At 38.4% G+C, this 16955-nt stretch overlaps 1 protein-coding gene across 2 annotated transcripts in view; it reads right to left on the bottom strand.

Moving 5' to 3' along the window:
* Nucleotides 1–15764, bottom strand: part of MINDY3 (MINDY lysine 48 deubiquitinase 3) — an 83621-nt gene extending 67857 nt beyond the window's left edge. Inside the window, exons 1-2 of one of the 2 annotated variants that reach the window (XM_025264357.3) lie at nucleotides 15659–15764; nucleotides 3444–3523 (exon numbers count right to left, since the gene is read on the bottom strand). Coding sequence is in view for 1 of the 2 variants with exons in the window: in XM_006054415.4 (XP_006054477.1) it covers nucleotides 3444–3523; nucleotides 15416–15509 (174 nt within the window). In the remaining variant the exon portion in view is untranslated. Of the gene's footprint in view, nucleotides 1–3443; nucleotides 3524–15415 lie in introns of both variants that reach the window. The other variant, XM_006054415.4, reaches the window with a different exon arrangement.
* Between the last annotated feature and the right edge of the window lie 1191 nt (nucleotides 15765–16955).

Below are 16955 nucleotides of genomic sequence, written 5' to 3'. Positions count from 1 at the left end.
TAACCTGACTTGTTTATTTAAGAGGCAGATCCTGATGCTCCACCTACTTTATCTCCAGCAGGCAGATTCAAGAAAAAGTAGTTACTATGGTGATTCTTACTCATCAGTGTCTGAAAACAGTAGTATACAGATAAGAAAACTACTTTTAGTTGCTACTGCTGCTAAGTCGCTTCAGTCATGTCCGACTCTGTGCGACCCCATAGACGGCAGCCCACCAGGTTCCCCCATACCTGGGATTCTCTAGGCAAGAATACTGGAGGGGGTTGCCATTTCATTCTTACTCATTAACGTCTGAAAACAGTAGTATATAGATAAGAAAACTACTTTTAGTTAAATAGACCTAAAGTTGAATTCTCGTACCATTATTTTACTAATTAAAAATAATAGCACAAACTTTAAAAGGTTGTAATGAGGATTACATGAGATGATCCAGTAATACACTTAGCACAATACCTGGCACCTAATAAGCTATCAATTCTAAACATTTTAACAAAAAAATAAGTAACATTCTATGATATTCTCACAGAAATAAAATCTACAAATACTACAACCAAGTGCTTCTGACTTTTCCCCAAATAACAAAGACCATAAAATTGAGTAACATAACTATATTGCAAAACTGGAAAAGTGAGGTGGGACAACCATTATTTCACCACTAATAGAACCACCATTCGCATTTTGATATACTTCCTTCCAGTCTTTCTTTCATACCTGTTTTAAATTTTAAGTGAGAAGCCTAATGGGTATGTGATTATTTTCCACTTTTCTGTTTTCCCACATAATTTATAAGTCAATCTCTAACTGTTTACCAAGCTATTAAAATTTACTTCAACATTATTCCAAGTTTACATGACGTTACTGTGCATTAGGTTATTTGCAATTTTTTAAAACTACTATACATAAAAAACATATTTGGATTTGCTCTAAAAAAGCTAATTCTTGAATACAACCTTTCGATCTTAAGGATTATTTCTTCAGGAAAGATTCACAGAAGTAAAATTATTCTCATCAAAGAATCTGCATTATTTTATTATGGTTTCAATCATAATGTAAAATTCCTTCCCTAGGTCATACTACAAGTTTATGCTACATGGAGCTATCCGTAGCTACAGAGTGTGCCAGTATCACCCTACCCTTATATGTACTGGCAATTCTTTTATATATAAAGATTAGGAAGAGTAAGCCTCTGGGCAATTATTTTATATCTAAAGATAAGGAAGAGTAAGCAAAAGAATCTATTTAAAAGTTTTATTTGTACTTTGGTGGATTCCTAGTGAGCTTGGGCATCTGTATTTTTTTGTTGTGCAGCATCATTCCACCTGCCATGACTGCATATACTTGCCCATCTCACTCCTGAGGTTTAAGTGTTTTTCTAACCAATGTGTACGAGTTCTTTGTCTAAGAAAGATATACATTTATTGCTAACATTACCTGCAGATATTTTTCTGAGCCTGGAACTCATTTATTCTCTTAGAGGGTTGACAACCCATTATTTTCAACTTCCCGTGGTTAAATGTCATATCAAGAATAAACTTGGTACATGGTACAAGACGACCCAGATTCAGTTTTCCCCCTCAAATTATCAACCTGTCATATCAGTAGCATTTACTAAACTACATTGTATTTCATCATTGATTTGCATTCCTTCTTATTATGGTATGCGATTAATTCCAGGTAAACTATTGTACGTAACATGGTCTACTAATGTATTTTCTACTTGGTTCCATAATGTCTATTCTTCTAGCAAAAGTGCCATGTTCTAGAGTTCAGTTTTAAAAAGTTCAACATCCAACTCGCACACTTCCCTTCATTACTCTCAGTAATTTAGTTTTCATTTTTACATTGAAATATTAAAACAAACAAAATTCTATAACCAAAAAAGTTTATGTGACTTTGAAGCTAAGTTACTACCTCAAAGATATACCTTGATTTTGAATATTACAATTATTTTCTGTTATATAACAACTCCACTTGCAAAAATAACTACCATTTTGGAAATATACTGAATTTTATAAAACATGAAATTCCTGCTGTTTATCTTGCATTTAAGTATATTCATAAACTGGTAATAAAGACTCTAAGGTACTATCTGGAGAAGGAAATGGCAACCCACTCCAGTATTCTTGCCTGGAGAATCCCATGGACGGAGGAGCTTGGTGGGCTACAGTCCACGGGTCGCAGAGTCGGACACGACTGAGCGACTTCACTTTCACTTCACTAAGGTACTATCATGGCCCAAGAGGGTCAGTGGTAATAAAATCTATCTTGTATATGAACAAGACACAGAATCCTCAGATTCAGAGAAGACTCCTACTAGCAAACCAAAACCTACCTCAGTTGTTCAACAGCTCTAATAACTAATTTATAGTTAAATTTATTTATACTCCAAAATCCCTAGGCAAAGCTCATTCAAATTTTTCTTAATTAAAAAAAATCTACTAATGAAAAAAATGTATCAACTTTACTTTTTAAAGAGGAAACAATGACCTACAAAGAATATATTTTAGAATCAACCATAAAGGAAAACACTTCTTTTCTTCTTCAGAAAATGCACTTTAAATTTAACAATGTAAGTGTATGGAGTTTGAGAGACAAATTTATTTTGCAACTAACAGTCAGGAAAGCATTTTTTATGCCCAATGAATAATAAATACCACATTAAAAATGTATTTTCAAAATGTGCTGATTAAAACAAGCAATAAATTCAAGTTTCTTTTTAACAGTTCTGAAGTTATACTGCTGTTTAGATATCGTAAATATCACAGCAAACTGAAAATTCAATTCTCCGTTTTAATAATTTAACAGTTCATGGCAAACCAGCCTTTGAATTTCAAACAATACAACACATAAAAATTCAAAATCAAATACACACACTGAAATTCACCCTTTCTCGTGTGCAAAGAAAAAAAATCTTTTTTTTCTTTTTTTTTTTAATTTTGGGAATTGTTTGAAATCTGCTGTTACTGATTTTATTTTAAAGACCAAAAAGCTACAGCCTAAAACAGTATATATTGTCAACTTACTTTAAAATCTGATTAAGTTTTAGGCCATGAAAATATTAACTCATCTTCAACTTTTTTGAAGAGTCATTTTAAGAGACAGAACAAATACAAATGGTACCATGATTATGGTATAAATACCTTTGGCATAAATTATTATTACTCAATAGGATCACTGTGTAAGATGTCATGGTCATTATTTTCAAGAAAACATAATAGAAAATTTGGAGTTAAAGTCAGCCAAATGGCTACTGCTGTGTAAGCTACTCATATTCTGAATTCATTTTTATTTCAGACATTTAAAGCAATTTACATGAACACAAATTAAGAGGTAACTGATCATGCTTCATAATTACACAGAGAACAGGTATTAGAAAACACAAAGTCAAGGAGGGAACATTTGAACACGTCCCTCTAAGGAGTTGGTAAAGTAGTCTATGTTACCTGAACAGGTGCAATAACCGCACAGGGGCCACCTTCAAACTGTTCTAATGCAGATCCCTCTGATTCACTAAACACAAACCCTAAAAATGAAAGCAAGCAGCAAAGATTAAACATATCATTCAAGTAGTAGCTGAAAGAATTGTTAATGTACTTTGCTTTGATAGAGAATCACTTATCACAACAGCGAATTATCTTTAAGTCAGTCCATTGCTACAGTTCTCAGCTTTTTGGAGGATAAAAGAACCCTTTGAAAAAAGATATGGAACCTAGGCTCCCTGTCAAGTGCACATGCACGCACACACACACAGTTTTGCACTCAGGGCCCCCTATTAAGTGGACTAAAGAGGGACAGTGTAGACATCAGTAAAAGGACACAATCTGATTTTTTTTAAGTAATTTAATATACTGGAAGAAAGACTAGACAGTTTACTGAATTTAAACAGAAATTTTAGGACTCTCTACAGTTATCTGTTTTAGTTTCATCTTTGAGTCACATTCTATAAGCTAAAAATTAAAGAGCATTATACACTGATGGCTTCCCTGATGGCTCAGACGGTACAGAATCTGCCCGCAAAGTGCTGGAGACCTCGGTTTGATCTCTGGGTTGGGAAGATCCCCTGGAGGAGGGCATGGCAACCCACTCCAGTATTCTTGCCTGGAGAATCCCATGGACAGAGGAGCCTGGCAGGCTACAGTCCAAGGGGTCGCAAAGAGTTGGACATGACTGAGCGGCTAAGCCCAGCATATACACACCAAACGTGCTCATACTGGCTCCATCTTAATTCAAGTATTACCAAGTCGCACTGATTGAGAGCAGCCAGGACAAGCTCCCACAGAGAACACGGCACACTGTGGAGATATTGCGGCCAAAGTCAGGAGAGGTGAGTTATTATCTGTACAATCTTCAGGAAATCATTTCACTTCCCTAGGCCTCAGGATACTTAGCTTTAAAACAATCATTTCCAATTCCAACATACCTAATGGTTATAATTCAGTCATTTATCCAACAAATATTTCATGACCCTCAGACACGACACCAAACATCCAGGGTATAAATGACATGCATGCCAAAGTCCCTCGTCTGGAGAAGCCAACAGTCCAGATGAAGACAGACATACGAACAAATCACTAAAATAAAGGAATAAATGAATGTTTCAACAGAAGTATGAAGACAGTGTTGAGGAAACTGAAAGGAATGCCTTTGCCTAAATCAAGTCATAACAGGTGACTTGAAGGCTGACCTTGAATGGAACTTTATCAGAAAGGCAAGCGTGGGAGAATGACTTTCAGGCAAAGAAAACATCTTTAGTAAAGGAAAAAGGTGTGGTAAGAACAGGACAAGTTCATGGATCAGAGGGAAATGTCATACAGCTGAAGGGCTGTATGGGGGCAGGATGGTGAGAAAGGAGAGATGACAGGACATTCATACTGGGAAGGGCCACATCATGACAAGTACTAATTAAAGTAGTAACACAACCATACTGGTATTTTGCTTCTTTCTTTAAAGGACCAGAATGGGGAGGAGACCATTTCAACAGACCCATCAAGACAGTGCCAGACTAATAAAAACAACACTAATGTTGAGAGAAAACACTATATACAAACAGTATTTCTAAGGTAAAAATTAAGATTTGATGAACATATGCAAGTGCAGCAAAGGCTGGGTACGTAAGAAATTAGACCTAACTCTGTTTCTACCTTGAGACACTAGGTAGCAAGTGAGTTAACAAATAGTATGGAGGACACCATTCCAGTCCACCTCCTCTCTCTTTACCTTTCAATCTCTTTCAAATGGGATTTAAACATGTACCTCCTATTTAAAAACAAAAGTTCTCCTTAAGATTCTACCAGAAGGTCCTTGTTCACCCAAAGGAGTTGAAAATTTAGCACCACCCACCCCCCACACAAAAACCTACACACACTGTTTACTGCACCTTTCCTAATTGCCACAACTTGGAAGCAGCCAAGATATCCTTCAGTGGGGGAATGGATAAATAGTACATACAGAAAATGAAATATTATTCGGTGTTTATAAAAAATAATGGCTTGCAAGCTGTGAAAAAACAAGTTATATACCATATGATTCCAACTACATGACATTCTGGAAAAGGCAAAACTATGCAGACAGTAAAAAGATCAGAGGCTGCCAAGGGGAGGGGAGTCAGGGATGGGGTGAACAGAGCACAGAGGATTTTTACGGCAGTGAAAATACTCTATGATGCTATAATGATGGATACATTCCATTATATTTTTGTCAACACCTATAGGATGTACAGAACCACGAATAAAAACTGTGGACCTTGGGTGATACTGATGAGTCAATGTAGGTTCAAAATTGTAACAAACACTCTGGTGGGACATATTGACATTGGAGGAGGCTGTGCATGTCATGGGAGCACAAGGTATGTGGGGAAATCTCTGTATCTTGCCCGCAATTTTGCTGTGAACCTAAATAACACTGTTCTAAAAGGAAAAGTCTTAATTTAAAAAATCATTTGACCATTAAAAAAAAAAAATTTTTCCATCCAAGACTCCAAACCCCACTCGCTCAAAGCATACCTAACTGTCTGTATGCACTGTCTCAATTTCCTAATCTCCCAATTAACTCAACCCACAATAATTTGGTTTTCAACCTGTGATTGCATCAAACTCACTGTCACCAAATTCACCAATGACCTCTCAAGAGAATCATCTGAAATGCTCACCACTGACTTGTGAAAACCTTCTGGCCCTTGGCTTTAGTGGTCCCTCTTGTTCCAAATTTTCCTTTTTTGTTTCTACTCTGTATCAATGTTGATCAGCAACTAAAAGCTGAAGTTCTTCAGGTTTTGTCTTTAGAGTCTTTGTTCTTTTCATTCTACATGTTCTCCCTGTGTAACTCATCTACTCCCAAGGTTTCCACTATGGGTTATAATCAGGTAATCTCCAAATAGAGCCCTGACTGGAACTCCAGTCACTGACAAAATCTAAATTCTTTAACATGGTCTTGTATGGTCTGGCTTCTGCCTGTATCTCCTATTTCATCCTTTGATACTTTCTTCTTTAGCCTCCAGGTGTGCAGACTTTCTTTCAGACCCTCAAATATCCATTCTCTCTCTGGTTTCTCATGCTTTGAACATGTTCCCTCCACTTGAAACACTTTCTCCAAAAAACTCCCACTTATCTTTAAGGCTTCACCTTGTAAGATCCTCTTGGTTCAAGGGCCCAAAACACATCTGTATCTGTCCATCTCCACTCCACTCTGGTTCACCTTCAGGTTCTAACCACCATCATCTTTCATCTAGAACACCTTTAGGAATTTCCAGTCAGGATCCCCCTACCCCATTTCACCCACATCCCAACTCCCAACCCACCCATTACCTATTGACCATAAATTTACCAGAGAAATAGTCTAGAAATGGAAATCAGTTTTTCTTATAGACTGCTTAAAACATTCAAATGGTTTCTTACTGCAATTAAAGTAAAATTCAAACTCCTTTTTCATTGCCTAAAAAAGACCCTATATGATCTCTCAATCCCACCTTCTCTCAGTTCACTCTTACCTTCATCATACACAGTGGTCTTAGTCCTCAGAACATCTCAAGGTCTTTACCTGGGGCCTTGGTGTCGGCTGTTCTCTCTGCATGAAATGGTCTTTACCCTTCTCATAGCTGAATCCTTCTCATCCTAAAAGCCTCAGCTGAGGTATTAACTCCTCAGAGAGATGTTCCCTGACAAGGCTAGCTAAGTAAATCCTTCCTACCATTCCCCAGACCAACCAGGACTTATCATCATCTGTAATTACATTATTGTTCATTTGTTTATTATGTCTTGCCTTGCAAGTATCCTGCCTCTCTTACTGACCACTGTTTTCCTAGTGTGTTATTATTAATACAGTTAATACTCAATGAATACTTGCTGAAGTTTTGGGAGGAAAGATAATGGGGGTGAGCTCATTCACATCCAACTCTTTGTGAAGCCATGGACTGTAGTTTGCCAGGCTCCTCTGTCCAAGGGGTTCTTCAGGCAAGAATACTGGAGTCGGTTGCCATTTCCTCCTCCAGGGGATCTTCCCGACTCAGGGACCAAACCCATGTCTCCTGTGTCTCTTGCATTGGCAGCTGGATTCTTTTCCACTGAGCCATCTGGGAAGCCTGATAATGGAAATGTTTGTTTCTAAATTCAGTCTCTAAAATGTGGCGGGGCGGGGGTGGTGGGGGGGTGGCGGGGGGAGGGATATGGGTCTGGAGTCAAGGCAGGGGTGAAGATTAAAGATAGCAACCTGAATCACCCTAAACATGGCAGTTAAAGTGAATGAGAACACAGAACAAAGATAGTGAAGGCGGTTAACATTAAAAAAAAAAAAAGAAAAAGAAAAAGAAACAAGCAGATGCTGAGTCAGCAAAGAAGACTGACAAAGACTTGAAAGGTAAGAGAAAAAACACAGTGAGGCCCCAGAAAGGAAAAGCACGCAGTCACCTGTTTCAAATGCTGAGTGGAATAAAAACATAAATGAAAACCCTGGATTAAGCATGTCACCACGGGGAATACTAAAAAAAGGAAACTTAGAATGTTAGGAAGAGCAGTCAAATTTTAAAGGGCTGAGGTGTGATTCAGAACACAAGCAGAAGGAGAAGCTGCAAACTATGTTAAACAAGTGAAGGGAAAAAGGATGATAGCTTGAAGGGTAGCTGGATAAAGAATTATTATTTTACAGACCGATGGGCATGAGTTTAAAAGAAGGAAAAGAGTGACCAAATGGAAAAAGAGATAAGGACGCTGAGTTCTGAGAAAGCTGAGATGGTACACAGTAGTGCTGGACTGGATAAAGAGGTTCTCAAAGTGTGGTCTACAGAACCCTGGAAATTCTAGTGACCTTTTAGGGAACCTGCTAGAGGTGAAAATCATTTTTACTATAATACAGATTCTCGGTTTGATATTCACAGTGATGGTACAAAACAAAAAGTGGGTTATGTTACTGGTGCTTTAGCACATATCAAGGCAATGCCATTAAGCTATACCAGCAGTCACTGTACTAGGAAACACCCTGATATGCTCTCAAACACACAGAAAAAGCCAATTTAACCTAAGAAAGCTCTTGCTAATGCTAATCTGATTAAATCTTTACTTTGAATACAAAGTACTTAAAAAAAAATAGTCTGTATGACATAATGGAAACTACCCATGAAGGACCTCTGCTACATACCCTGTACAGATGTCTCAAAGAAAAGCAGATGTGTAATTTTTTGAACTGTGAGCTGAACTAACAGCTTGTCTGTGAATGTTATTTTTACTTTGAAGAGCTACTAACAAACTATGATTATTTAGACTTTTTCTCAGAAGTAAATGAAGTGAGCCTGATACTTCAAGGAAGAAAAAAACTGACAGCACTTTTGCCAGCAATAAAATTTCAAGCTTTCAAGTGATTAACTAAAATTCTGGAAAACTCAGGGCCAGCACTGTGAGCTTGAAGCTTCCCAATACTCAAAGAGATTTTTCTGACAGGATCAGTGAGATAATAATAAATATGACTTTAGATATCGTTTAATAATATGTGTTAACATTTGGAAGATTTGCATAAACCAGCAGACCAATAATTTCCAAACAACCGATGCAAATGGTTACAAATTAATTCACGGGTAGAAGATCCACTCAAAGTACAAGACAAACCAATGGATTTCATTTTAATACAGTACAATCGTTCATTAATGTGGCTTCAGATTTCATATTTCAACTAACCTCTAAGAAACTACCATTTGCTGAGTTTGAGTGTAGTATCAAAGAAGAATATCCACAATTATTCGAAAACGCTATTATGATACTCCCATATTACCAATTGCTTATATGTATGAAGATGGATTTTCTGCATACACTTCAACCAAAACAACAGACTGAATGTAACAGACTGAATGGAGAAGCAAGTGAGAGAATCCAGCTATCTTCTAATGAGCTAGGCACTGAAGAGATTTTTTAATGTAAAATAATGCCATAGGTCTCAATTTTTTTTCATAGTGAAGTCTTCAATAATTTTTAAGAGTGTAATGGGGCCCTGAATTTAAATAAACTTGAGAAAAAGAAAACTTTAGCCGGTTTTCAACTTAGAAATATGGGCAAAGAGGAAGTGAAGAGATGTTACTGACTAAGAGCAACAGAATGAGGGGCAGAGAAAACTGAGAATATTAATTCCAAAAAAAACATAAGAGTCGGCAGGATAAAGAACTAAGAGAAATATTGAGGGCTCAGCTAAGGTTTAATTAGTACATCTGTACTGATGCTGACCACAATTTGCTCCAGGAACACACAACACGTTGGGAGAAACAGAATAGAGGACACGCTAAATGTAGGCTAAAAAACAGGTATGATGGATGGGGCAAATTTAATAAGGCAAGTTTAATAAATGAGAACTAAGGGTGCTGGTGGTCTCATCAAGACAAGCAAAACTGAGATCCAACCTGGAAACAAGAGGTGAAGCCAAGGGACCTCTATTCTTCATCCACCTCTTTTCCTAATGGCAAGAAAAAAAGGGTCACTGGTGTTGGGCCTAAGTGCAGAGGTGAAACTAAGCTCTTCCAAACTTTCAGGGTATGTCATAAATAAGTATCAGTAACGGATTCTTCGGAGAAGGCAATGGCACCCCACTCCAGTACTCTTGCCTGGAAAATCCCATGGATGGAGGAGCCTGGTGAGCTGCAGTCCATGGGGTCCCTAGGAGTAGGACACGACTGAGCGACTTCACTTTTCACTTTCATGCATTGGAGAAGGAAATGGCAACCCACTCCAGTGTTCTTGCCTGGAGAATCCCAGGGACGGGGGAGCCTGGTGGGTTGCCGTCTCTGGGGTCGCAGAGTCGGACACGACTGAAGCAACTTAGCAGCAGCAGCAGCAATGGATTCTTGCCTTTCTTAAAATCACTAATAATGTTTTTCAGTTTTCAAGGTCCATGGGTGGGGCTTTTAGACTGAAGTACGTTATGATGAGTTGCTTTTGTACTTTAGAGATAAAAACCCCAGGGAGAGAATTCTAGGCAGATCTGCTTATACCAAATTCTGTTTAATTGCAGCATATATGCTTGAGGGTGTTAATTTGATAATGAACAAGGGCTCTTACAGCTTAAAATGTAATAAAGTCAAACAAATGGAAATGAACTTTTCTGTCCTAAAATAGGACTATGCTATGTAGGCATCTCCTTTTATAATGTTTCACTTGAGTTGGAATTTTTTAGGATATAGTTATTTTTCTTGTCAAGTGTTCTCATATTTGTATTATTTCCTAGTTTTAAGAGGAATTAACTTATCACAAAATGACTGTTTTACTAATTAGATCTGAAATTAGCCGTCTACCTTAGCATCTGATCCTAAGCATATGATTTTGTATCACACCGGACAGCACAGCACTACAGACAGACGTCTTTCTCAATTTTACGGCTCATAACTAATTTAAACCTAAGCCATCAACCTCTTTGCAATTTCCTAGTCTTTTATTTTCATATGACTTACTTATTCAAACCAGTTTGACAACTATTGCCTATGTAGTTCTAGTCTTCCATGTAGCCTAAACAAAAGGCTACACAGAAAGACTTCATTTGTCATTATAAGTTAGATAATATTAAGTGGAATCTGAACTGAGCCTTAGTCTCCTCATCTATAAACAGGAGGATAACTACATTTATCTCTTGCTGTCTCTTGGGGTTGTTGCAAAGATTAAGCAAGATTTTCAAAAACTGTGAAGCATAATACAAATGTAAGGTATTATCATAAATATTTTGAACTTAAAAATACATTATGTACTCAAAGTACCAAGAAATTGACTTTATCACATAAGGTTACAAATTGGAGATTTTAAAAATTGATTTTTTTAGGTCAAATGCGATGCAGGTAGGTTTGAGAAAGTAAAATCTATGTTGGAAATAAAAGGTTTCCAACAACAACAAAGATCTTTGAAATTGTATGATCCATAGTACTGACCTACCTTCACATCACACTTTTGGATTTTCACCCAAATGGTTTTAACTCCTGATTACATTTTTAAACTTACATTTTTACTGACCCCTCAATTTTTCAAAAGTTATTTAGAATCATTTTTTTTTAATCATATAGTAAACACTGTCCTACACAGAAAGTGCAAAACTCTAATTTCAAACGACGACAGCTCCAAACACTCCACCTCCACCCTAAACACACTCAACTGCAATAAACAGCAAAACTGGGTTTCTCTTCTGGCTAATCTTTAGGTGAAACAATGAAGTAATTTAAAGCTCGAAGGAACTGGGTAAAAAAAAGGAAAAGATGGGTTCTCAGAGTTGATAATGTACAACAGGGTTGGCTTGTTTTTCAAATGCAGATTTGGAACACAGCCACACCCATCTTATCAAGGGCTGCTTCTGCTGCAATGCCAGACAATAAAGTCACTGGCCCTTTAAAGAAAATATTTGCCAAACACTGGCTAGACAATCAATACTGAAAAGAAAACAAAGTCTCAACCAGTCAAAATGTTTTCCTTTGTAATAAGATTAATATTTACTTTTGTCAGATCATGAGGACTCTTATTCTGGTTCTGCTGGGTTGAGGTCAACCTGACCACTTCCAACCATCTCCACTACCACTCTCCCGGGCTAAGTCACCGTCTTTTACCCGCTGGATTACTGTAATTCTCTCTCATTTGGTCTTGTTGTCTCACTCTAGGACTACAGTCCGTCCTCAAATTTAGTAGTCAGGTCAGTCCTTTAAAAATTGTCATGTCGTGTCTCTCCTTTGTTCCAAACCTCCCAATGCCCTGTCATCTCATTTAGAATAAAAACCAAAGTCCTTACAATGGCCTATAAAATCTTAGTGATCTGGGCCAAACTGTTTCTTATATTATCTTTATTGGTCCCCTCTTCCCTCATTCTGTCTCCAGCCAAACTAACCTCCTTCCCATTCCTTAACCAGATGTATTCTGCATTAAGTCTTTTATGATGGCTATCCTTGCTGCCTGGAATACTCCTCAGATACCTGCGTGACTAATGCAGTTACTTCAAGAGTCTGTTCAAATCTCATCTTAAAATGAGGCCTTTCCAGGCAACTTCATCCTATAATTCCTATTTCTTTTCCCTCTAGTATATATACTGTGCCATATTTGTTATTTGTCTTCCCTTGTGCCCTATCAAGTAAGCCTGGAACACTTCAGTTTGAGAGAAAGGAAGGAAGAATAAATGATATTTACAAATAATGAAGTAGAAAAAAAATTTTTTTTTTCCTTTAAAAAGCATTAGCGACAATTGAGCAGGAGGGAAGCAAGCAGGAGTAGGGAGTAAATGTCCAAGATAAACAACAAAACAACTTCAAATCTTTAAATTATGTGACTTATTGGCTTTAAAATAAAAACTGCAAAAAAAACAAAAAAACTCGCACCAAAACCCCACTTTTCTTTTTAAAAAAAGTATTCACAAAAGAGAGTTATCTTAAACTGCCAAATGAATTTTAAAAGAACACACACACACACACACAAAAACCTATGTGCTACTCCTGCACTTACATGCTTTAACATATTATCTAAAGCTGCCAAATCAATTAAAGGGGGGAGGGGGAAACTCCTAAAGCTGTTTAAATATCAAAGGAATTTAACAGGACCAATCAGTATAGTTTCATAAATGGAATATTCCTAGACATAGTTCTATAAATATTTACACCAAAGACCTTACATCTATAACTTGCTTCCAAAAGATAATGAGGTAACAGTTGTCAATTCAAAGCACAGCTACAGATGATGAAATAAAGCCAAAGCTGATGTCACATTACGAATGCAGTAAGTCAAGTGCAGCAAAGCCGTGTCTTGTGTCAAATCATTGCCACAGCAACCTTCAGCAATTTCTGTCTCCTCGGAGAAAGAATAAATGAATACAAAGTCAACAGAGCAAAACCACTAACAACATCTCTCTGATTCAGAAGTGATAACTTAAAAATACATATTCGGTTGCCTTAAAGCCATGATCAGTTTAAGACCTTGAAGAATCAGCCACAATATAGCTGCCCTCTGTAAAGAACAAAAAGTAAAGAACCTTTTATTTTCAAATGATATTGATTGAACACATCTTGTTAAGGAACTTCCCTCTGACTACAAGATGGTGGAGCATTCTAATGTGTCATAGTGATCTAATTAACAATCATTTCTTGCAACTGTCAGGGGCATGGCTAGAGAGTGATCTTTGGCTTGATCTATCCTACAATTAAGCACTTTCTAAATTAAGCTATCATTTTCTGAGTGTTTATATCAGATACTGTGTTAAGTACTTGCCTTTAATCCTCACAACAAACCTGTAAGATTGGCACTAGTATTATCTGTTCTCCACAGAGAAGGAAACCGAGGCTTAAGTTAAAAAACTTGAACCTAGAACCAAAGAATTTCAATTCCAAAGACTGCTCCTGCTCCTAACCATTATTAGAACTGCCTCTCTGAATTCTCCTTGTATCTGCAACACAGTACTAAAATAAATGAGGCCAAATATCACCCTATTCTGTGCTATATTACTGCTTAATTAACAAAAAGTAAAACCTTTCCCAATCTTACAATCTTGCGTACTTTAGGGCTATTCGTTACTAGAATAAATAAGACAAATAGGAAAATAAGTTTTAAAACAGAACTTGCAAATGTAAATGCCCATGATTTCTGAAAAAAATTGGCTAAGTGACAAAATTAGATGTGTAAAAAGAGCCAAACTAATTACATGTCTGGTTAAAAACAGAAAGGAAAACAAGACAGAGCTGTGACTTGTAATTCACTCCCAGTTCTTATCAATTCGTGCAACTTTGGCCTGGTCATTTAGCCTTCAGGACTCATTTTTCTCATTTTCAAATAAAAAGTAATGGACTAAATAACCTAACTAGCTGTTACACATTATGATTCTGTTTTTACCAGGTCTTAGAAGTATCTGAGGGAAGAAGAGATTATTTAAACCCTAAATGTTTGTTATTAAGTAAACATTATGAAGTAAAGACATAGATCTACTATGCTAAACTTACCCCAGATCCTTTGAGGATCAGTATTTTCTAAATAAATGTTTTCATAACAAAATATTTTAATAGGAGTACTAAAAAGCTACTATTCCATTGGCTTGTGATGTTTTACATACATACATTACTCACCCTTCTGACTTCAAAGACTATGCTGTTAATTTCACTTAACCTCACTAGTCTTTCTTATCACCTTAACCAATGTGTCCGTTTCGTTTTAATATTAAAAGGCACGAGATAGGGATGATTTCTAGCATGAAGGGCCCAACGCAGAGCCTGGGACAGCTCTGGAATTAAATATGTATGTATGTATGTGTGTGTGTGTGTGTGTGTGTGTTTTCTATTTCACAATTATTCGTAGTATTAACAAAACTTATATAATTCAAAATCCTGTCTGAATAATCAGATCGGCGCAAGAAGTTCTATGAGCCACGGAACAGATACTAAATCACCTCAAAATCAGGCATATTGGGGTGTAGAAAACATTTTGCAGCAGCGTTTTATTTTTGCACCGAGTACCACGCCTAACCGCCTAATTAAAATACAAACTGCACAATCGTTTCGTGGAATTAGCCACAATGAGTTTCACGTGGACTTCCCTTCTCTCCAAAATTAGACCAAACACCAAGATGAAGCCTCGTTAGGGGGTAAAGACCCAGGAGGCCAGAGCAAGTCTTGAGAAATGGATACCAAGGCACAGGGCACACCTTCAGTGTCACACCCTGCAGCCCGACTGCCGCCCCCTTCTCCTTTCCAGCCCAAGAGGCAGCCCAGGGAGCGGCAGGGGCACTTCGGGTCTTTAGCTGCCAGCTGGAACCATTCTCCTACTCAACCTCTACCCACTGGAAGGGCAGGGCGTTTCTAGAAAGTCCAGTGTCAGTGCAGAGCAGGGGAATTGGGACAGAGTGCAGGGCACGGGAGGGGATTGGCGCGAGAGGCGTCACGGCTCGACTCTCTCGGGGCAAAAGGAAGCGGGGGCTGGAAGCCAGAGTCCAGCCGGGGTACCTTGCGTCCAGCGGCAGAAGATGGTGTCAGAGAGACCGGGGCTGCTGTTGGTGCCCCACACCAGCTCCATCAGCTCTTTAGTCAGTTCGGACATGATGGGATGCCGGCGAGCTGGTCTTGGCTTTCAGGACTCCTGCCCCGGCACATGGGGAAGGGGCGGCTTCCGAGACCAGAGTGGCGGGAGGGCGGCGGTAAACAAGCTTGAAGGTCAGACGGGAGGGAGGCAAAAGGAGAGAGACCTACTTGCAGAGACCCCGCCTGTCAAGCCCGGTCGGAGCGGCAGCAAGGAGTTTCCCGTACCGGAAGTACCGGAGCCACTTCCGGCTTCTCTTTCACTGCGGCCCCCACGGCCGGAGGGGCAGGCGGCGCCTCCCCGGAAGCGGAAGTGGGGGTGGGGCGGGAAGAGCTGCTGGGGACTCTAAAGGCTACTGGCCTTTCTGAACTCAGTGCAAGGGGGCTGTTGTGCGGTGGCTGCTTTTGTGTTGGCAGGAGCATCGCGTCCCGTGGCGTTGGCATATTTCTACTATTGTAGAATACCTCCTCCGCACTGCTTTGGGCTTAGCCGGAGGACCCCAGGCTCAAGCCCTGGGACTCAGAACATAACCTGTACCTTAAAATTTGTAATATTAATTATGCCAAACTACTGCTTTAAGAGTATGGTTGAGTCTCCTTGAGGAAACATTCATGTCTGTGTGGAGAGCTGCCCATAAATTGAAGGCTCTCAATCTCTTGCTAAGTCACATCAAGTTAAACCAACTATCAACATAACTGAAGAATGTGGCTGAATGAATGTTAGAAATGCCTGACCCAAGCATAACTCAGAATTACAAAGCTCTTTAGGAAAGCAGATTCAAAGCTGCCCGTTTGTAAATGGTAGAGCAATTTTACCTGCAATTTTGAAGACTGTAGGGTGTATGGGCAACACGTAAGCTTAAAGACCAGGTTTCAATCATTGACAAGCATTCAGTTAAATTTAGTGGTTTCCCTGAGTTGGTGATGGATAGGGAATCTTGCTGCAGTCCATGGGGATCCCAAAGAGTTGGACACGACTGAGCGACTGAACTGAATTGAACTGAAAATTTTCTATTTGTGACACTTACAAAGAAGAAAACTTATTCTGGCTGAATTTGGAATTTCAAACAGAAAGGCAAAAATCTGATGGGCTCCTTCCAGGCAGCAAATAACAGAGTTTGCTAATTTATACTCTATTTTTGACTTAAGCAACCTTTGTTGTTGTTAAAAGGAATTGCTCAAAGTACCTGAACCCTATCCATAGCCTTCTTCCCAATCTTTATTCCTTGTGAAGTATCCTTTATCCTGTTTTTCAAACCAAATCTTATTCATTCTTCAAGATGTATGTTGACTTAAAAAATACAGCCTAAAATTCAAAGTTTTTTTTTTTTCCAAAGTTTTTTTTTTTTTTTTTTTAATTCAGTGACTATTTTTAGGACTTTAAGCCCAGGAGACAGCATCTCTAGTAACCCTGAGACAACTGCTCTGAGGAGGCGAGGGGAGGAGACAGGTTAATAGAAGTTTTGCA

The sequence above is a fragment of the Bubalus bubalis genome, chromosome 14 (assembly GCF_019923935.1).
Source record: "Bubalus bubalis isolate 160015118507 breed Murrah chromosome 14, NDDB_SH_1, whole genome shotgun sequence".
Classification (NCBI taxonomy): Eukaryota; Metazoa; Chordata; class Mammalia; order Artiodactyla; family Bovidae; genus Bubalus; species Bubalus bubalis.
Note: the sequence above shows the minus strand (reverse complement) of the source record. Positions and strands in the feature narration are given on the sequence as shown.